General features: G+C 47.5%; 1 protein-coding gene across 3 annotated transcripts in view; it reads right to left on the reverse strand.

Moving 5' to 3' along the window:
- Positions 1-548: 548 nt before the first annotated feature.
- Positions 549-22,996, reverse strand: part of ITSN1 (intersectin 1) — a 246,702-nt gene continuing 224,254 nt past the window's right edge. For 2 of the 3 annotated variants that reach the window (XM_037990807.2, XM_073009637.1), the window contains 7 exons: positions 18,514-18,681; positions 11,361-11,573; positions 10,172-10,293; positions 8,723-8,805; positions 8,321-8,404; positions 7,377-7,550; positions 550-5,375 (listed from right to left, as the gene is read on the reverse strand). In XM_037990807.2, the coding sequence (XP_037846735.1) occupies positions 5,227-5,375; positions 7,377-7,550; positions 8,321-8,404; positions 8,723-8,805; positions 10,172-10,293; positions 11,361-11,573; positions 18,514-18,681 (993 nt within the window). In that variant the 3' untranslated portion in view covers positions 550-5,226. Of the gene's footprint in view, positions 5,376-7,376; positions 7,551-8,320; positions 8,405-8,722; positions 8,806-10,171; positions 10,294-11,360; positions 11,574-18,513; positions 18,682-22,996 lie in introns of all 3 variants that reach the window. The other variant, XM_037990809.2, reaches the window with a different exon arrangement.

The raw sequence follows: 22,996 nt of genomic DNA on the forward strand, positions 1-22,996 counted from the left end.
TCGGCTCACTGTAACCTCCGCCTCCCAGGTTCAAGTGATTCTCCTGCCTCAGCCTCCTGAGTAGCTGGGATTATAGCTGGGATTACAGGTGTGCACTACCACCCCTGGCTAATTTTTGTATTTTAAGTAGAGACAGGGTTTCACCACGTCGGCCAGGCTGGTCTCGAACTCCTGACCTCAGGTGATCCGCCTGCCTCGGCCCCCCAAAGTGTTGGGATTACAGGCGTGAGCCACCGCACCTGGCCGGTTTGCATTATTTCTCTGAAGAACCCCGCACAAAGCAACATTCATTGATCAGAACCATTCAAAATAGAATAAAAATATCCAAGGGCTCAAGGGAAACATTCCCTCTAGAAGTCGGGCCCTGCACATGAAGTACAAGTCACTGCAACAAGGAGAAGCAGGGACTGAGCCACATCTCCATCAGAAACCGGGCTGGCAGGCACGCGGGAGTGTCAGGGGACGCAAATGGGCCTGAGACTTCTTCTCCTGGAATGAGCTGACCTGGAGGTCCCACAGGAGGAAGTTGCAGGGAATGCATCCCTGGGCCCCCAGGACAGCTCTCATCAGGCTCCTCGTAAGCCTGTAAGGTCACTGGGCAGAAGAGCTGGAGGAAGCTGCCCCGTGAATGGCAGCTGTGGTTTCTTTGCACCCTCAGTCTTTCTGCTGCTTTACAATATCACCTCATGAGTGCAGCCTCCTGGCACTCATGGACAAGGAAAGCCCACCTTCCTCTAGAAGGGGCCCGGGCAGGTAGGCAATTACACTATAGTTGGGAAAAGAAAGAAAGAAAATGCCCCCATTTGATCAAGCGTTGAACGTCCCTAAAAGGAACTGAGTGTCTACGTGCAGGAAGCTGCTAGATCAATGTCATGGGAATTCCTGAGCCTCCCTCACTTGTGCAGGTTAAGACTGTTCTAGGGAAGTACCTGCCACTTATATTTAATACAAGCCTGTTTCTGTCCCTGAGATCTGCCCCAGAATGTAGGCTGGCCTAAAAATCCTCATCTGAACTCAGCCTTCCCAGAAATGGATTCATCTTCTGTGTCCTTTGAACAAATGAACTGAAAACATAGAGAAACACAAGCATTTGGTCTCATTGGTCCACTCCAGGGAAAAGGAGGAGAATGAACATTCTAACGATATACTAAGCAGCCCCTGGGCCATTCCTGGAAGTAAGGGGAAGTCTCTAGCAGGCATGTCAGCACCCCATGGTACAAAGAGAAGGAGGTGTTAGTTTTCCCTAATGCCTCTTATGGTGGCTCAGACTACACTGAGGGCTTCATCATGCCACTGGTTTTTGGGCCTCCGGTTATGCTTCTGCCTGGTGTGAGCTAAAGCTCTTTTATCTAAAAGCAAAACAAAGCCATCCAGGTGCCTTTGTTTTTATCTCACTTTCTGGCATACGGTGCTCTAAATTTGTAAACGAGTGTATCTGAATCAAACAGACCCACTGCTAATTGCGCACTCACCTCAAGCCTGAAATGACCCTGTTATATCCAAAGCACACCAGATATTCATGTAAAAGTATTAGTGTCTGCTATAGAGCACATCGCTAACCTTGAAAAGGAAGGGAGAATTTAGAAATCAAATCAAATCAAATCATACTTTCTGTTTCCAATGGAAATTCTTAAAGTTGTTACACATACAAAACACATTTTCTTCTTATCCATCAAAAAGCCTCAATCAACTAGAAGAAAAACAACTTGGAGGAGAGGTAGAGAAGTCTTTCTCTGCTTATACAGGGTACTGGCCTACTCTAAAATATATTCCAAGAGCTCCACCTTTCCAGGAAAGCCAGAAGTGCCTTGTCCATTTCTGCCTTCATCTTGAGCCCCATCAGATTCTAGAACATCCTTGTTCTGTGTGGTCAGTGGCTTTACACTTGTCCTAGCCAGTTCCTGGAGAGACAGCCAGCCTGTTCAGCCTTGGAAGGCAGACCTGCAAGTGTCCTTCCCCGCTGGCGCTAGCACCGAATCCCTCTGCCACCCCGGAATACACCCCTGGAGGACACCTGAGCTTTGGTACCAGGTCACCGAGATAAGATATAATGTGGGTGGTCAATTTACTCATTTTCTGATGGCGTTTTTTTTCCCCCAGTTAACTTCAGGGCTACTCGACCAGATGAAATCAGTTACTTTCATACACTTAGGTCTTTAGGTTGTTTAAAAAAAAAAAGCAAAGAAGAAAAAATGCCTCCTCTTACATGAATGTTCTTTGAGAGCAGAGCCCTTTCCTCTGCTATCAGAGGACAGAGACACATTATCCAAACAAACAAGGAAGTCTGGCTCTAGTTCCTCAAGCATTCCTGGTGACCTGCACCTAGAAAGGTCCCTCCTTCCAGATTAGTTCAGGCCTGGATCTGAATGAGCCACATCTTCAGGCTCTCACGGTCCCAGCAAACCTGGTTCCAGGAGACGATGCTGTCCGTCTACCTGCCAGCATGATGCCAGCAGCCAGAGAGACCCTGTCCCAGAGGGACCAGGATGTGGACTCTCCCTTCTAGAGAACTGCTGTATGAAGAAGGCTCAGCCCAAGAGGTCCCAGCATAGTTCAGTTCTCAGGGATGACTGAGGGTTACAGTGTAACCCTATGACCAGGACAGCCCCTTCTTGGACTAAAGGAGATCAGAGTGTGCAGGAGGAGCTAGCAGTGTGGCTCAGAGCAGAGAAACGCTTGCAGGGGTGTCTAAAAGGCTGAGATCAGGATGCCAGGATGCAGTGGCCTACAGAACTCCTATATGTAGAAAACGAAGAGCTCGGAGACAGACTCCTTGTTGGCAAGGAGCATATAATTTCAATGAAATATAGCCCAGATGGTCAATAGAGGTAAAGAAACAGAGAGGCCCAAGGGTTTGAGACTCCATGCATCAGCCCTGTTCCTCAATTCCCTTGATACAACTCATGAATCACAGCTGGATCCGAGGGCCAGCCCGACTCTTCCATAAGGACGATCAGTTACATTACAAATTACACCAGGAAATACAAGGACACTAATCCAGAACTTGCTACACAGCAGGAGCATCTGAAGGATGTTCAACAGAGTCACTTGAGGAAAAACAGTCACATATTGCTTTCTCATGCTACATTAATTCCAATAATAGGACACTATGAGTGGGTGACCTGGCACCTCAAACGATTATTTGTCATTGTGCATACCATACGCTACCTACAAGAACAATGATGTCCAACATTAACACGCAAATAAAGTCAATGAAGGAAAGACAGGACAGAAAACAAAAAGAGATTGGAATGGTGACCCACACTGCCCCATTTACACATGGAATACTTTTTTTCTACCATGGTAACGTGTCTTTCATAAACACACTGAACAAACGGTATTGGTTATAGAAATAGGAAAGCATAAGTTGCATGTCTATTTATAGATTTAATTTAAAAGTTTCTTAACAACATCAAAAAATATAAACTTAAAGTTTTTGAACCATGTTTTCTGCTGGGAAATGGTAAACAAATGCATGCCTGAAGTTAAACTTGGTCTCTAACACGTTCAGTTGAAAGTTTCTAACTACAGGGTATATTTGCTTGTTTCAAAAAATACTTATGTCTGTTGTTCTTGATACAAAATTCTACACTATCTTCAATAAATAAATAATAAAGTATTTCTTAAAAGTATGAAATGTAAACTTTGTTGTCCTTTCCAACACACACTTTTAAAAAAAATTGCTTGAAGTATGACCGGGCTCTCATGGGAAATTATAACACTACACATTCAGTTCCCAGCAAAGGGGGTACTCCGCCACAAAGCTGATGCTATTATTTAGAAAGCGCTTTTATAACCCTAATTAAAGTCTAAGGACCTACAATCAAAGAGAACACCATCTAGTACAGGAAAGCTAGACTCCGGTACCAACAGAACATGCAAAAGACATTTCATGACCACAACAAACTGGGATTATGAGAATATTAACATGCGAACAAAATACGGCCCCCACTTTTCATTAGCAAATCAAGTTACTATCTAACTAACCAGACTATCTCCTGGCATTTAAGGGAAAAAAAAAAAACTAAAGAACTCAAACCAAACAGCTTGACACATGGTCATACAGTCCTGACTCTTGGAACAAGCATATTACCGTGAGGTTGGGGTGGGTGTGGTGCAGGGTGGGAAAGTATCTTAGGTCTTTGGCCCAGGATGTGCGGGGCTTGCATGCTCCTAGGGTCTTTCGCCCACCACATAATGGACTGCCTTCATTTCTTTCCCAGCCTCCAGCTTGACATTTTTCCTTTTCACGCCTGGGGGATCTAGGACGTGGCTTTTTGGGGAATGTACCAAAGACAGTTGTTGAAATTTCCTACAACAATCAGGATTCAGCACATCCAAGCACAGAACAGGGCACCAGCAACTAACTACTGCTGCCGTGAAATATCACAGGCTGCCAATCGAGACCCAGTGACCCAACATTGTCAAGTTGCCTTTCCAGTGACCTGCAGTGATCTGATCCAGCAGATGGGTGACTTTCTAGATAATGGCTTTCTGTGACCATATTCCAAGCATGCCGGAAATCAGAACTGAATCCACGCAACAATACGCCGGTGTGTTTTCATTGACATATATTAATACAAGGCCTAGAGGGGGAAGGAACGGCTATAACGGTACACATGCTGGAACCTTCCATAGACCAGCTCTTCAAAGAGCTAAGCCAGGGCCTGATCAGACCGTCTCACCGAGTGATCCGCTCCAGGCAGCATTTCCCTGCGGGAGAGATGGGATTCTGAAGCAACGACAGGACCATCATAATTGTTTCTGAACGCACACCAACGACTGGGCATTGTAAGCCAAGAAGTCTACTTCGGGCCTGGTGGATGTAAGAAATAGGAGGGTTACATGAGTTCTCCAAAAATATAGACATTGCATTTATAAATCTATTTTATAGTAACCAGACCCATTCTTCAAGCCCGGGAAGGCGCTAGACTCCCAACTGCACCCTGTTGAGGGTTATGGGATTTCAGCGACCCTAGAAGACATAATGAGACCTGTAGTGAGGACAAAGGAAAACAGAGCTTTGTTTCATGAAAAAGGAAATTGTTTCGGGGCAGGGAGGATTGTCGAGAATGATTCCTAGAAGCTCTGAGGGGCCTGTCTTTGCCATCCCATATCCCTGTGACTGAACACCAAAGGGTGGTTTCTTAGAAAAGGAACACAATTTCCAGACAGCATGTGTGGCTGTGGGCTGGGACCCTGCTGAGCACACCCTGAGCCTGCTGCCTACGGCTCATCAAACAACTGCAGGTCCAAGCGGACCACGATCTCTCCCGTGGGGACTTCGTGCAGCAGAAGACACTTCGTAACTGGACCCTTGGAGCCCTGGTCCTTCTTAATGTCCGCCACACGGATCTCCGTCCGACCCAAAAAATCTGAAAAGAGAACAAACAGACCGTGCTAAGAGGGTTCATTCCCTGTCTTCGAGGCACATGTCTGGCATATTGGGGACCCCTTGATGAACTGTTACATTCCGATGTAAACCAACACTAGGATTTCCAACTCACTCCCCGGCAGAGCTGCCAATGTGTCATGGTATTTCATTATTTTAAAAAAAAACCCAACCCCAATCTTTATCTCTCAGAATTAGAAGGTGGCCGGGCACAGTGGCTCACATCTGTAATCCCAGCACTTTGGGAGGCCGAGGCAAGAGGATCACTTGAGTCCAGGAGTTTGACACCAGCCTGGGCAATAGAGTGAGACCCTGTCTGTACAAAAACATTTTAAAAATGAGCCTAGCATGGTGGTTCATGCCTGTCATCCCAGCTACTTCGGAGGCTGAGGCAGGAGGATTGCTTGAGCCTGGGAGGTGGAGGCTGCAGTGAGCTGTGATTGCACCACTGTGCTCCAGCCTGAGTAACAGAGTGAGACCCTGTCTCAAGAAAAAAAAAAAAAATGTAAAAAAATAAAAAGACTGGCCGGGCGCGGTGGCTCAAGCCTGTAATCCCAGCACTTTGGGAGGCCGAGACTGGCGGATCACGAGGTCAGGAGATCGAGACCATCCTGACTAACACGGTGAAACCCCATCTCTACTAAAAAATACAAAAAACTAGCCGGGCGCGGTGGCGGGCGCCTGTAGTCCCAGCTACTCGGGAGGCTGAGGCAGGAGAATGGCGGGAACCCGGGAGGCGGAGCTTGCAGTGAGCCGAGAGAGCGCCACTGCACTCCAGCCTGGGGCACAGAGCCGAGACTCCGTCTCAAAAAAAAAAAATAAATAAATAAATAAATAAAATAAAAAGAAAAAAGAATTAGAAGTTGACAGTGCACATAGTGGTTAAGAGCCCAGACTTGGGAGGCAAACTGTTCCAGTCACACTCAGACATTTAACCAGCTACCACAACAAGTACCTAACTCACAATGAGATAATTCATATAAAAAGTACTAAAAAATGAAGGCCCTATGGAGCCATTTAAACCTTGTACAGATAATGATAGTATTCGACCCTCACTCCTTTGGTTATAATTAAGTTGAGCATATAATCTTTTAACTTATTCTGTGATTTTTTTTTTTTTTTTTTGAGATGGCGTCTTGCCCTGTCACCCAGGCTGGAGTGTAGTGGCACCATCACGGCTCACTACAGCCTCAACCTCCCAGTCTCAAGTAGTCCTCCTGCCTCAGCCTCCCAAGTAGCTGGAACTACAGGTGCGTGACACTATGCCTGGCTAAGTTTTGTATTTTTTTGTAGAGACTAGGTCCCATTATGTTGGCCAGGCTGGTCTCGGACTCCTGGGCTTAAGCGATCCTCCTGCCTCAGCCTCCCAAAGTGTTGGGATTCCAGGCCTGCATCACCATGGCCACCGGTGATTTTTACTGGGTTGAGGGAGAGACAGGTAGTTTCTTGGAATCATTGGGCCGGGAGTATTCTTTTCCAGGCCCAAGCAGAAACAGAAGGCTGGCGGAAGAAATGATTCATCCAACGTGACTGCATCCCTTTGCCTACTTAATAACTGCCACAAAATTGCCACCCAAAGGGACCTGGCCGATTCTGCGGCTCCTGTGCTGGGCTAACATCCTTGTTCCATTGGCCAGTTTCATCCATTGCCACCATGGCTTTTTGCCAAGGACTGAAAGAACTGTGCTGAGGCTCTTAAATATACCCCTCTCCACAGTCACCTGCTTTGGAAAGCAGAAGATGGTCGTGTTTGCCCAGGGCAGCTGGCATAATTCTAGACCAAGCATGCTCTGTCCACTTGCAGTGAGACACCTCCAGAAGACTCCTCCAGGGGAGACAGAGCCTTGTCTTGTGCCAACCAGCCTCATCTCTCGGGAGGGAAACCCAAGGAATCCTGGCACCAAGGCTCCAGGTAAGAAAACATTAACCCACGCAAATGAGTGCCAGGGAAGGAGGCATAACCACGGGGCCGCGTTCCACTCACCATCTGGTGAGAACTGGTCCCTCTCGAACACAGTGATGCAGAGGACTTCCTGCTCCAGGTCTCGGATGAAGAACTGGCAGTTGGAATTCCACTTGGGGTTCAGAGTGTCCTGGATCGTCTTGGTGATGTGGCACTGGGAACCCATGGTCACCTCGCAGTAGGGGTTGCTCTTTCCTGAAGGGAACAAAAGCCTTCGTCAGGTGGAACTCACCCCTCATTTTGATCCCCACTCTTTTTTTTTTTTTTTTTTCTGATAGAGTCTTGCTCTGTTGCCCAGGCTGGAGTGCAGTGGTACGATCTCAGCTCACTGCAACATCCACCTCCTGGGCTCAAGTGATTCTCCTGCCTCAGCCTCCTGAATAGCTGGTATTACAAGTGCCTGCCACCATTCCTGGCTAATTTTTTATATTTTTAGTAGAAACGGGGTTTCACCATGTTGGCCAGGTTAGTCTCAAACTCCTGACCTCAGGTGATCTGCCTGCTTTGGCCTCCCAAAGCACTGGGATTACAGGTGTGTAATCCAGGCCACTGTGCCTGGCCGCTCCCCTCTCTTAATAATTATTATGCTTAATAAGTGGCATTCAATGGAGAATCCAGGTGAAAACTCCCAGAAGTCAGCTTCATCCTTAAACTAAGAACACATAATTAATTGAGTGGGCTTTGAAACTAGGCCCTTCCTGTCTCCTCACTTTGGTCTGATTTTGTGTCATATCCACTGTGAATGCAGCCGCTCAGATCCCTCGGAAAAGCAGAATGGTAGAAAGAATGAAAAAAAAACCCCACAAAACCTCCAGGGTTTAAATCAGTGCTAGTTAAACCAACTCTGGAAGGAGATCGGGGAGTATGGAAATAGCACATTTGATTTACATTCAGGTGCGGGTGCGGGGAACCCGGACCCAGCTTCCAACCCTAAGGCAGGAGTGGGGGGTGCCTCAGAGCCTTACCATGTGACCGACAGGGTTTCAACTCAATGCCTTCAACCACGTTCACCATCAACCTTCCAATGCCTGTTGCCCTTTGGGAACGGACTGTGACGGCAGGAAAAACACAAAATGCTTCATTTGAACATGCCACACCGTTCCCATCTCTGTGAGCCTCACAATGCATTTCATGTACCTCTCCCAACTCAAAAGTAATTCTCCCCTCCTCTCCTTGAACTCTTGCTTCCTTGCTCCTGGAATTTGTCCTCCCTCCCCATCTGCATCCCACCCCAAGCTCACTTCCATCCCATCTCATGCCCCTCCTCTAGGTCCAGAGGACTCTTCTATTCTGAGGATTTTCAGCCCAGCCAAATGGCCCTCCCTCCTGCCCAGCTGCGCAGGACACCCCGCGGGGCCACGCATTACCCAGGTACGCTTTCTCGCGCTTCTTTTTCTCAGTCTCTATGTAGAGTTCAGAAGCAGCTTTGATTTTCTGCACCCAGGCAGTCCTTGGACGGAAAAAGACAGAAAGTTGCCAAACAGAAACTCAGGAAAAACGCTTCAGGTCTGTTCAAACACTGTTGCCAGGACTCCGTTTTCTTTGTTCACTTGATTTTAACAACAAAGGCTCGGGAAAGAGAATCTGATTTTATGTCACATGATGCTAATACTTATTCCTGCCATCAATAAGAAAGGCATGAGGGCCATTTCCATGGATGTCCTCAAGACCTGTGTTCATGTCCCCGGGGAAGAAAATCTGTGATAGATGCTGTCTTGGAGGCAACATGGGGACTCAACTCCTCTTCCTTCCTTACCGAAGAGCAACACATATTTTCCTAATCCAACAAAGCCAGAAGGATCTTGCTTACGAAGTCACGCAAAGAAAGAACAAAAACCACTTCCCAGATTGGGAACCACTTCACAAGAAAGAGCAAAATGCCCTGGGGGAAGGCATTTGTGGCTGCGGTTTTCGCCTTCATTTTTTCTGAGAACCATATGCACGAAAGCTTTAGCCAATTTTCTTGCTTGGTGCAAACGCTCTTTGGAATGATGCTGGCCTTGTGTCAAGTTCACCCTTCAGAAAATGATCTATTTCATTTGGCTCCAGGGCAGTGTCTTGAAGACAGATTGAAGCAAAATACCCACAGCCCTAGGTTCCAGCATGCCCATTTAAGTGAGCCAAGGTGAGGAGGGGTTTGGGTTTGGGTGGTCCTATTAACCCCCAAATTGCTTTCCTATTGGTTTCTGCCACCTGGGAAGCCAGGGGAAACTTGAGATGCTCCGTTTACCTCAAAGAATGCTAAACATTTCTGGAAAAAAAAAAAAAAAACTGCCAGGTGCAGTGGCTCATGCCTGTAATCCCAATATTCTGGCATTCTGGGAGGCCAAGGCGAGTGGATCCCTTGAGCCCAGGAGTTTAAGACCAGCCTGGGCAACATGGCGAGACCCCATCTCTACAAAAAAAATAATAAAAGACTAGCCAGGCTTGGTAGCACATGCCTGTAGTCCTAGCTACCTGGGAGGCTAGGGTGGGAGGATTACTTGAGCCCAGGAGGTCAAGGCTGCAGTGAGCTGTGACCGCACCACTGCACTCCAGCCTGAGTGACAGAGTGAGACTCTGCCTTAAAAAACAACAACAACAAAAAAACTCAAGCAAAATTAGTTTCAATCCATGTTATTTTGGAAAGTGCATGTCATACATCAGATTTTTGAGAGGCTGTAGAAAAAAGTAATAGCCCCATCCCCAACCCCAGCCAGGGGTGATGGCATTGCCACTTGGGAAACATTGGCACCTGCTGATTAATCACACGTCCCTTTTGTGTGCTAGAGCCGTGGAGCCCCTGGGGCCCATGCTGGGGAGGTGGCAGGTCTTACCTTTCATTTATGCTTTCTGCTCGGAGCGTGTAGACGCGGTCAATGTGGGAGATGTGGAAGATGGGCTCGTCTCCAGAAGGGTCGGTGGGTAATTTTACTAGAACCTCATTTAGGAAAATAGGCTGCAAAGTAACGCGAAGGCATTACAAAGTGAGGCTGGCGGTCTGCGTGCTCTGGTAAACCGTGAGTGTGTGAGCACACTTATGAGACTGCAAGTCAGCCGTGTGTGCACACCCGTGCGTGTGTTTCAGTAACCTCGACTGAGCATGTGTGTGTGTGTTTCTGGGTGTGTTCCAGTAAACCAGACTAAGGGCGTGTGTGTTTTCCGGTAAAGAATCCCAGAATAATAATTTTGTGTTAGTACCAACTTTCATAGATTACAAATCATAGATACGGGTCTCCCCCACCCCCGATTTTGCAGGTATGTTTTAAGTCCTTCAGAATGAGATCTGGCTGGTGTCGCTTTTCCTGGTATATCCTAAACAGCAGTCTTCATCCACTTTACATCAAGCAATTCCCTCCAAAGATTTTCACATGCAGTTTCTAGTAACTATATAAATACATAGCTCTTTTTTTCCCCCAAAATAAAGCTAACTACTGCTTCAGAGAAAATTCTTCTGTAAAAACGCCCCCATGGAGACAAATTTAGAAAAACAATGTCCCGTGACACGAAGACACACAAACACAGCCATGCACGTATGAACAGACCATATAAACAGCTGAGGGAAATTCTCCACTCATCAACTGTTTAGAGAGGCTGTGCTAGAAAGGGGAGGCCTCGGATGTTTCAAGCTACCTGGAGAAGTCTGGCAGGGGACTTAGGACTGTTTGGAGGCGACGGTGGGCCCTGGGAGCTGTTTTGCACCTCTTCTCCCAGGCTTTTTCACACCTGCCTCATCTGTACCCTAGACTTCGCTCCTACAGGCTAAGGCATGCCTTTGTCACATCCCAGGGACCACAGGAGCCATTTGGCAGCCAATATATGTTCCACCGATGGCACCGAGTGTCACTGAAACTGCGGTGGGATACGGATCGTCCTCCGCTCCGGACACCCTAAATCGCAGTTCAACTTCCGGCCTTCTACTCCATGCCACGGCCCCAGACCCCGCTAAAACTCTAGCTCCTTTTTGGAAACTTCTTCCTCCCCAAACACGTCAACCCTGACAATGCAATCGGGAATCCAACTTACAGTTTTGTACATTTTATACTGCAGGTTTGATTTGGGGCTGAAGACTTTGTCAGTGCCGGAAGACCCCAAGGGCTTCGTGATCTGAGTCAGCAGGAGGAAGTCGTTGAAAAGGAAACCATACAGTTCCTTGTTGCTCTTGGCCTTGTAGAGCTTCCCACTGTGCAGAAATTTGCGCGGCCCCAAGCAGTTGGTCACTGAATTGAACACAAGTTGCTGAGAAAGGAAAACAAAACCCAAAGTGTAACATTTTTTGTTTCTCCGCATCTGAAAGCATGGGCTCCATCAGAATCAGAGGCCAGGCCCCAGAGGACTCGGATCTCAGGCAAAAGTCAAGGATGGCTTTGAAGACTTTGGAGCCAAGAGATCAAAGTCAGACAAAGGCACAGTTCAGGGAATTCCAAGTATCAAGAAGAGTCTCAATGGTAATTTCTAAGGCTTTTCCTCTAGGGGGATGCTACTGTCTTATGGTGCAATTGGTGTGTGTTTTTTTTCTTTCTTTTTTTTTGAGACAGGGTCTCACTATGTTGCCCAGGCTGGAGTGCAGTGGTGTGATCATAGTTCAGGCAGCCTTGACCTCCCAGGCTCAAGCAATTCTCCCATCTCAGCCCCCCAACCCATGCCTGGCTAATTTTTGAAAAAAACTTTTGTAGAGATGAGGGGTCTCACTACTTTGCCCAGGCTGGTCTTGAACTCCTGGCCTCAAGTTATCCTTCCACCTCAGGCTCCCAAAATACTGGGATTACAGGTGTGAGCCACTGGGCCTGGCTGCTTCTCTTTTTAATTTACTGGGAAAACAGGGCAGCAGAAAGAAAAGTGCCCACCTGGCTCCCACCTGGGGGATTCCCTGCTCTGTGCAGGGTCTGTGCATGAAACAGCTCCAGGGAGAAGACCCCACACAGGTTCAGACAGTCCTTTGTGCTTCTGGAAAGCAGCAGCCCCCGTCTCTCTCCAATTCCACGGACAAATGCTACCTTTCAAGGCACAACTGCAGTCTGAGCCCCTGGCATGTGTGTGACTGCACAAATCAGTGGTGTTAATTTTTTTTTTTTTTTTTTTGAGATGGAGTCTCGCTCTGTTGCCCAGGCTGGAGTGCAGTGGCGCGATCTCCACTCACTGCAAGCTCCACCTCCCAGGTTCACGTCATTCTCCTGCCTCAGCCTCCTGAGTAGCTGGGACTACAGGTGCCCCCCACGACTCCCAGCTAATTTTTTGTATTTTTAGTAGAGACAGGGTTTCACCATGTTAGCCAGGATGATCTCGATCTCCTGACCTCGTGATCTGCCCACCTTGACCTCCCAAAGTGCTGGGATTACAGGCGTGAGCCACTGCGCCCAGCTGTAAATCAGTGGTGTTGAGCGACCTCTCAATGCCAAACAGAATGGACACTGTACTGTGCACGTGAAACCTCACCTGACTCACCTGCTTAGCAAACTGGAAGGGAACAGCTCCCTACCTCCACTTACTGACCCGTGGAGACACTGTGGGTGCTGAAATGCGGCTCTAACACCTCTTGGGGTCTATCACCTCACTCCAGTAGGTTCTGAAGGGGCAGAGGGTACTGAGGTGGAGATGACCCCACAGAGGCCCCCTTTTTGACAGCAGGGGGAGAGGCCAAGGATAGCAAGGCCGTGGCTGCGTGCCAGGAGTAAGATGACCCAGTCAGAGGCCAGCCCCTCACGCTCCCCATCTGCCCACACAACTGGCCTGGGGGACGCTCCAGGGCTATCTCCTGAGCTACGAGTCCTATGGACCTCTCTGAATAGGGTATTTGTGAGGGAGTGACAGGTTTGTAACACGTGTCCCCAAGAGAAGCTGGTGGCCACCTGTCTATCTGCAATACGGGAGAAACAGTGGCGCCTCTGTGAGTGGAGAGCTAAAGACAGCTGGAAACGGGCCACTGCACTCTGCTCTCAGCCACCACGAGGAAAGATGACCTCTGACCTCCCGCGGAGGCTCTGAGAGCCCAAGAAAGACCGAAGGTGTGGCCACAACAGGAGCCTTCAAAGAACACTCTTCACCTCTGCACTCCGGGCAGGAGCCTGGAGACCAGCCAGCCCTTCCTGCTTGCCAAGACAGGGTTCAAGCCACTTGGGCACAAAGAATCCAGAGAAGGCAAGTGTCATTGGATCCAGTAACATAAAGGTGCTCTCGTTCATTCATACTCAAAGCCTCTACCTGGCCAGGATAACACTGAATATGCATGAACTGGGAGGAGTATTTGCACTTCTCTATCTTCAGACAGGAATGCCAAAGACAGCATCTGTTTGAAATTTAATCACTGCTGTGTGTCCAGACCTGGGCCACGCATGGTCCACACCACGATCCTAGGTCAGGAGACAGAAGTCAACACGTCCCCTTCCCATCACCATGAACGTCATCAAGACAACGACGACGCTGTGCATGATAGCCAGGAAGACTGACCAAGGACAGCCATCTGACGGCAAACGGGGGATTTAAGCCCAAAAAATCAAAGGACAAGAACTAGACTGGGTGCAGTGGCTCAGGCCTGTAATCCCAACACTTTGAGAGGCCAAGGCGGGCGGATCACTTGAGGTCAGGAGTTGGAGACCAGCCTGGCCAACACGGTGAAACCCCGTCTCTACTAAAAATACAAAAAGTAGCCGGGTGTAGTTCTGGGCCCCTATAGTTCAGCTACTCGGGAAGCTGAGGCAGGAGAATCTCTTGAACCCAGGAGGTGGAGGTTGCAGTGAGCCGAGATCGTACCACTGCACTCCAGCCTGGGTGACAGAGTGAGACTCCGTCTCAAAAAAATAAAAGATAACAACTGATTTTACTTTAACATCTTCAGATCCCGGCCTCACTGTGTCCCTCTGATGGCAGCTGTCAGAATCAGGGAAGGGCCCTTTCTAAGGTGCACATGGCTGTGTCGGCATTTCTGCCTGGCAGTGCAGGGGCAGCTTGGGTCCCTTGTCTTCAGGATCAAGTTAACGTTCCTTTGCATGATACACATTTGCATGATACACATTTGCATGATACACAGGCCTTCCTCGGCTGGGCCTCAGCCTGCCCTGCAGCCCCATGGCCCATCATTCCTCTACAGTCCTCACCAATGCCCTGCTCAGAATCTCAGAATGGTCCTCCACTCCTAATGCCCTGCCCCGATCTTTTTTTTTTTTGAGACAGGGTCTTGATCTGTTGCCCAGGTTGGAGTGTAGTGGTGCAATCACGGCTCACTGCAGCCTCAGATTCCTGGGCTCAAGCAATCCTCCTGCCTCAGCCTCCCAAGCAGCTGAGACTACAGGTGCATGCCACCACACCTGGTTAATTTTCTAAACATTTTTTGTAGAGACAAGGTCTCATTATGTTGCCCAGGCTGGTCTTGAACTTCTGGCCTCAAAGGATCCTCCCACCCTGGCCTCTCAAAGTGCTGGGATTACAGGCCTGAGCTATGGTGCTTGGCCTGCCTCCAATGCTTCATCCTGCCACACCCAGTCAAGTATCACCTCCAAGGCCCCTGAGAGTCCCCCGTACAACTGTCCCTTGCTCCCGTCACGTGTCCCCACAGCACTTGGCACCTAGCTCTGCCTCCTTACCCCTCACATCTTGTTGTAAATGATGGTTTAACCCCCAGCTTCCTACTGGACCGTAAAAGCTCCTTGAGAGTGGGGGCCACATCTTATTTGTTTTTATGTCCCAGGCTTTAGTACTGAGCCGTGGCACATGGGCGGATACTCACTAAGTGCTTATTGAATGAATGGATGATGAGCGAATAAATGACCCACCCAGCAATTGCAGAGCAACACAAAATCCCAAAATGGGAGCCCACAGCTGTCCCCTCGGCTGCCACGGGGCTTCTTCCACAACTTTGCTCATCCCACACCAACACTGAAGGTGGACAGGAGGTGGGGCCGTGGAGGAACCAGTCATGGTGACTCCCTCAGGTGGTGACTGCTTTGTAGCTTATGAGAGGGAAGAAACCACAGGGGGAGTGGATGAGTGAGATGCATTCTCGCTGGGCATTTTGGGAAACCCTAGTGAATGGTATATGTGTGTGCATACATGCATGTATGTATGTGTGTACATGCACAAGTGCGGGTGTATACAGAAACAGAGAGGAAAAAATGGGCAAAAAAAAAAAAAAAAAAAAAAAAAAAAAAGAATGAGACCAAAGGAAAGGTTAAGTGGAAAGAAGAAAATTAAAGACCAAATGAGAGGCTTCTGGCCAGGCATGGTGGCTCACGCCTGTAATCCCAGCACTTTGGGAGGTTGAGGCGGGCAGATCACTTGAGCTCAGGAGTTTGAGACCAGCCTGGGCAACATGGTGAGTCCTTGTCTGTACAAAAAAATAGAAACATTAGCTGGGCATGGTGGCCAATGCCTGTAATCCCAGCTACTTGGAAAGCTGAGGTGGGAGAATCACTTGAGCCCAGGAGGTTGAGGCTGCAGTGAGCTGAGTTTGTGCCACTGCACTCCAGCCTGGGCAACAGAGTGAGACCCTGTCTAAACACACACATGCACACACACACACACACACAGAGGCAGGGGGGTGGGGGGCTTCTGTTTCTGGAAGTATAGTGGACTAGATACTCGGAATGACTCACCCAACGAAAACTTTTAAAAAACAGAAAAATGCAAAAATCCACTTTTTAACTCCAAGAAAACTGGCACAGAAAAAAAAATAGAAACAAAGTAAGAAATTTGCAGAGGCTGAAAACAGAATGAAAATAGGAACCTGGAAGATCACTGAGAGCCAGTGCCACTATAGCTTTGAGGGTCTCTCTTGAATCTGCTAACGTTGACCTTGCATTTTACTTACTACATAGGGTGCAGAAACAGGTGCATCCAGAGCCAACGTGAGGGGTCTAGTAGGAGATCTTCACAAAAAGATGAACCCAGAGGAGGAGTGACAGGTAAACTCAAGCTCAGAGGGGATGAGCAATAAAACATTTCTTTTTCACCTTGGTGTAGTGAAGGAAAACATGCCCTGAGAATGTGTGGTTTATCAAGTAGCTCTCACGCAAGTTTACATCCAAAATTCACACAAGGGGTGTGATGCTCAAACCCCTCTAAACGTAGTTTTGGATAATCACGATACACAGTCCTCCCAGAAGGAATACAACTTCAGACAATAAAGATGCCCGCAGGTAGGCCAGGTGCAGTGGCTCACGCCTGTAATCCCAGCACTTTGGGAGGCTGAGGCGGGTGGATCTTCTGAGGCCAGGAGTTCGAGACCAGCCTCGCCAACATGGCGAAACCCCGTCTCTCCTAAAAATATAAAACTTAGCCAGGCATGGTGGTGAGCACCTGTAATCCCAGCTACTTTTGAGGCTGAGGCAGGAGAATTGCTTGAACCCAGGAGGCAGAGGTTGCAGGGAGCTGAGATCATGTCACCACACTCCACCCTGGGTGACAGAGTGAGACTTCATCTCAAAAAAAAAAAAAAAAAAAAAAAAAAGATGCCCACAGGTAAAATTCCAAGGAACATTTAGTTCACAGTCAAAAATCATAATACGAGAAACAAGGTAAGTTTAGCAACAGCTGGCAGAAACAACAGACAAAACTGGCAGAAACAACAGACAAAACAATAAGACCCATAACTTCAGGTTATGGGTTCTATATCTACATCCATATCTGTTTGTTGTTTTGAGACAAGGTCTGCTCTGTTGCCCAGGCTGGAGTATAGTAGCATGATCATAGCTCACTGCAGCCTTGAACTCCTGGACTCAAGCAATCCTCCCACTTCAAGTGTGAACCACCATACCCAGCTAATTTATTTTTTATTTTTTTGTATAGACAGGGTCTCACTCTGCTTCCCAGGCTGATCTGGAATGCACACTAGCCTCCTGCCTCCACTTCCCAAAGCACTGGGATTACAGGCGTGAGTCACTGCACCTGGCCAGGAATATCTATGTTTAAAATGTGTTAAGAAATAAATAAGAAGGATTAACATTTGAGCAAAAAACGAGATACAAGAAAGAAACCAGCATAGCTGGGTGTGGTGGCATGTGCCTGTGGTCCCAGCTACTTGGGATACTAAAGTGGGAGGATCACTTGAGCTCAGGAGATCCAGGTTGCATTGAGCTGTGATTGTGCCACTGCATTCCAGCAGCCTGGGTGACAGAGTTTGCTTGAACCCTGTCAAAGGAAGAGAAGAGAAGGGAAGGGAAGGGAAGGGAAGGGAAGGGAAGGGAAGAGAAGAGAAGAGAAGAGAAGAGAAGAGAAGAGAAGAGAAGAGAAGAGAAGAGAAGAGAAGAGAAGAGAAGAGAAGAGAAGAGGAAAGAAAGAGAGAAGGAAGGAAGGAAGGAAGGGAGGGAGGGAGAGAAAGAAGAAAGGAAAGAAAGGAAGGAAGCAAGGAAGGAAGGAAGGAAGGAAGAAAGAAAAAGAAAGAAAGAAAGAAAGAAAGAAAGAAAGAAAGAAAGAAAGAAAGAAAGAAAGAAAGAAAGAAAGAAAGAAAGAAAGAAAGAAAGGAAGGAAGGAAGGAAGGAAGGAAGGAAGGAAGGAAGGAGAAAAGAAAAGAAAAGAAAAGAAAAGAAAAGAAAGAAAGAAAGAAAGAAAGAGAAAGAAAGAAAGAAAGAAAGAAAGAAAGAAAGAAAGAAAGAAAGAAAGAAAGAAAGAAGAGAAAGAAAGAAAGAAAGAAAGAAAGAGAGAAAGAAAGAAATCAGCAGACAGGAGAAAAGAAATAGAACTTCTGGCAATGGGAAATGATATAATTTAAATTTAAAACTCAGTGGATGGCCAGGGAGCAGTGGCTCATGCCTGTAATCCCAGCACTTTGGGAGGCCGAGGTGGGCAGATCACCTGAGGCCAGGAGTTCAAGATCAGCCTGGCCAACATAGTGAAACATCATCTCTACTAAAAATACAAAAATTAGCTGGGTGTAGTGGCATGTGCCTGTAATCCCAGCTACTCGAGAGGCTGAGGCAGGAGAATCACTGGAACCTGGGAGGTGGAGTTTGCAGCGAGCTGAGATGGTGCCACTGCAGTCCAGCCTGGGCGACAGAGCGAGACTCCATCTCAAATAAATAAACAAATACTCAGTGGGTGGATGAAATAGCAGATGAGAAGCAGCTGGATGGAAATGAGGATGCTTTCGGCAGGGGAGGAGAATGGTTCATGCTTTTCTTTGTCCTCCTCCAGGCTGGCGGCCGAGGCTCTGCCGGGGGAGACCGGGGCCCAGCCCAAGGGTGGCTACCTCAGACAGGCCTTCACACTGCACATGGGCCTGGATCCACTCCAGCCGGTCGGAGTTCTCCTTCTCCCGCACCCCTTCGTTCACCTGGGAACAGAGCTCCTCTGCCTTCTCCAGAGCGTGCTTCAAGTGGCTGTGGTCCGGGTGGTTTTCAGGGGTGTTTTCCAGGATCTACACAGGAGAATAAAAACAACCACCTCCTTTTAGGCAATGTGGGTGGGCCTGTGATCCAGGGTCCTGCAGGACCAGGCCCAGCGGGGCAGGGTACCATCCTTTCATGAACAGCGCCCACTTAAGTCACCGCAGCTCTGAGCACCCACATGGCAATCACGTAGCAGATGACAGCCACTCCTTGTTGGCTCCAGTGGGTGGCCTTGCGGGGGCCTCGCTTCTCCATGGGCCCAGTGGGGGCTAAGCCCCGACCAGGAAGCAGTGAACGGGCCCATCCTTGAGGTCTCAGTCCAGCCCCACACCCTGAATGTCCAGAGCAAGCTGTATGATCTGTCCTGCAAAATGCTAACATCACAGGGTGGACCCTGAGCCATACATGCAGACTCACAGGATCACAGCGTGTACATATAACCATGGGGCCCTTCGAGTTTCTCTTTGAAAATATTCTCCCTTGGCCGGGCGCAGTGGCTCATGCCTGTAATCCCAGCACTTTGGGAGGCCGAGGTGGGCAGATCACGAGGTCAAGAGATCGAGACCATCCTGACCAATATTATGGTGAAACCTCATCTCTACTAAAAATACAAAAATTAGCTGGGCATGGTGGTGCATGCCTGTCGTCCCAGCTACTCAGGAGGCTGAGGCAGAAGAATCGCTTGAACCCAGGAGGCAGAGGTTGCAGTGAGCCAAGATCACACCACTGCACTCCAGCCTGGTGACAAAGCGAGGCTCCATCTAAAAAAGAAAGAAAGAAAGAAAGAGAGAGAGACAGAGAGAGAGAGAGAGACAGAGAAAGAAAGAAAGAAAGAAAGAAAGAAAGAAAGAAAGAAAGAAAGAAAGAAAGAAAGAAAGAAAGAAAGAAAGAAAGAAAGAAAGAAAGAAAAGAAAAGAAAGAAGAGAAGAAAGAAAGAGGAAGAGAGAAAGAAAGAAAGAAAGAAAGAAAGAAAGAAAGAAAGAAAGAAAGAAAGAAAGAAAGGAAGAAAGGAAGAAGAAAGAAAGAAAGAAAGAAAGAAAGAAAGAAAGAAAGAAAGAAAGAAAGAAAGAAAGAAAGAAAGAAAGAAAGAAGGAAGGAAGGAAGGAAGGAAGGAAGGAAGGAAGGAAGGAAGGAAGGAAGGAAGGAAGGAAGGAAGGAAGGAAGGAAGGAAAGGAAGGAAGAAAATAAATATTCACCCTGTATTCACCCTGTTTCACAGAGGAATAAACTAGTCCCTGAGACCAGGAGCAGAGCCCAGCCATCCCAGCCCTAGTTCTGTGCTGTTTTCCCACCTGTCCACTCAGGGAACTTACAATGCAATTCTGGCATTTGATGTGCAGAGTGTTCCATTAACCCACTGATCTAAGAGCCAAAAGATGCCCTTGGAGGACAGGGCAGGGACAGTGCAGTCTATGCTTAGAATGCAGACTGGGGCATAAGAGGAGCGGTGGCTGCAGCAAGGGTGAGGGCACCTGCACAGAGAATGGCTCCTTCCTGGGTCCACGTACCTCTGGAGCCACATGCAGATGGGTCCATCAGAGAAGCGTGTGCTTTACTAAGCAGACCATTAGAGGTGGTGGCTAAGAGTGCCAGCTCCGGAGCTGGACCTCCTGAATTTAAATCCCTGCCCCACCACAGACCAGCCATGATTTGGGTTGGTCATATACATGTTCTTTTTCTTTTTCTTTTTTTTGAGACAGAGTTTTGCTCTTGTTGCCCAGGCTGGAGTGCGGTGGCACAATCTCGGCTCACTGCAACCTCTGTGTCCTGGGTTCAAGCAATTCTTCTGCCTCAGTCTCCCAAGTAGCTGGGACTACAGCCACTACGCCTGGCTAATTTTTGTATTTTTAGTAGAGATGGCGTTTCACCATGTTGGCCAGGCTGGTCTTGAACTCCTGACCTCAGGTGATCCGCCTGCCTTGGCCTCCCAAAGTGCTGGGATTACAGGCGTGAGCCACTGCACCCGTAAATGTTCTTTTAGTCTCACTCTGTCATCCATGCTGGAGCACAGTGGCACCATCTCGGCTCACTGCGACCTCTGCCTCCCAGGTTCAAGCAATCCTCCTGCCACAGCTTCCTGAGTAGCTGGGACGACAGGTGTGCACCACCACACCCAGTTAATTTTTGTATTTTTAGTAGAGACAGGGGTCTCGCCATGTTGGCCAGTCTGATCTCGAACTCCTGGCCTCAAGTGATCTGTCCGCCTTAGCCTCCCAAAAGTGCTGGGATTACATGCGTGAGCCACCACGCCTGGCCCACATAAATGTTCTGAGTCTCAGGTTCCTCGCATGAGAAATGGGGAGGTTAATAGCCTCCTTTGTATGGTGTGTGGAGAACTAAATGATACACGTGGACCTCTTGGCAAAGCACCTGGCCCTTAGAAAGTGCTCAATAAACGAGGGTGATTACCATCAGATCCTCAAAGGACGTCGAGGCCCCTAAAAACAGTTATCACCCTGGGCTGGGGAATGAAGAAAGACCCTAAGCCACATTTAAAGTGTACCAGGAGAATGCCGAGGGCATATTTGCCCAGGCCTTGTCCACATACAAATGACGTAAATAGCCCTGATTCTGAATAATATCTCATTCCAAAGGCATATTGTGGTTTAAAGTCCTAAGTAGATGCTCAAATGGAGAAAACACACTGTTTTCTATGTCCTGTGTGTCCACAAATCAATTCCAAGCAACAACCACAACCTCTGGGCCAATCCTGACTGTACATTAGAATCCTTTTGGAAAATCTGAGGCCTCATCCGTGACTAAATTGAAATCCCTGGGGGTGAAACTCAGGGGTTTTCTAGAGGTTTCCAGATGTTCTAAAATGCAGCCAAGTCTGAGAACCACTACTACAGGCTAGGAACCCACCCAGCTGGCTTGAGTAAATTCATTTGTTTTGTTTAGTTTCAAAATTCAAACAGGTTTATCAGTTTTTCTAATTATAAAATTAATGTTGTACAATGTACAAAATTTAGAAAATTTAAAAAGTTATAAAGAACCTAAAAATCACCAATAATCTCCCCATTATTTCAAGAATAAAAATTGCTTTGGGAGGCTGAGGCGGGATGATCACTTGAAGTCAGGAGTTTGAGACCAGCCTGGCCAACATGGTGAAACCCCGTGTCTCCTAAAAACACAAAACTTAGCCGGGCGTGACTGTACATGCCTGTAGTTTCAGCTACTCAGGAGGGTGAGGCAGGAGAATCGCTTGAACCCAGGAGGGGGACACTGCAATGAGTTGAGATCGTGCCATTGCGCTCCAGACTGGGTGACAGAGTGAGACTCTGTCTCAAAAATAAATAAATAAAAATAAAAATAAAAATTGCATCATACTACCATTTTACAAAAACTACCATTTTACACTGTACTGTTTTGTACATTGCTTTATAGTACAATGTCCATTGTACTATAGTTCCATGTCCATTTCATATATATTATCATTGTTGAGGGTTTTATAATATATTATTATTGGGGCCGATCCCAATAATGATAGAGCACGTTATGGAGCACAATGCATCTAAGTAGCTACCTTCCCATGAAACTTCATGTTGCTTCCAACTTTTCAGTATTTCTTAAATTACTTCCTTAGAATAAATTCCTAGAGGTGGAATTGCTGAGCCAAAGATAAATTATAGTTTGATCTACACATTGCCTTCCAAAAAAGGCTGTATCAATTTAACTTCCACCCAGATCTCTGCCAACACTGAGGACCTACAATCTTTTCAATATACGCCCATCTGGCAAGCCCAAATCAAAGTATGTTCTTGTTTTGTTATGTATTTTCTTTTATTGCCTGTGAGTTTGAACTTTTTGTACATTTAGTACATAAGTGTTCTCAATGATAAAACTAACATTTATACACTGCCTAGTATGAGCCACTTTGCATACATTAACTCAGTTAATTCTCACATCACTATGCAGTAGGTACTATCAGTGTCCCTATTTTACAGACAAGAAACTGAGGCCCAAACTGAGGCCCAACTTGCCCAAGAGCATACAGCAGTAAGTACCCGGATTCAAACCCCAGCCAGCCTAGCTCCAGGCTATATGCTCTTCACTGCTATTCTATACTGCCTACTGCCTCTCAGCAACTCCCAGTTCTATATTCTACCTTTTTTTTTTTTTTTTGAGATGGAGTCTCGCTCTGTCACCTGGCTGGAGTGCAGTGGCGCGATCTCGGCTCACAGCAACTTTCACCTTGTGGGTTTAAGCAATTCTCCTGCCTCAGCCTCCCGAGTAGCTGGGACTACAGGTGTGCACCACCATACCCAGCTAATTTTTGTATTTTTAGTAGACGTGGGGTTTCACCATGTTGGCCAGGATGGTCTTGATCTCTTGACCTTGTGA

This window comes from Chlorocebus sabaeus, chromosome 2 (assembly GCF_047675955.1).
Source record: "Chlorocebus sabaeus isolate Y175 chromosome 2, mChlSab1.0.hap1, whole genome shotgun sequence".
NCBI classification, from domain to species: domain Eukaryota; kingdom Metazoa; phylum Chordata; class Mammalia; order Primates; family Cercopithecidae; genus Chlorocebus; species Chlorocebus sabaeus.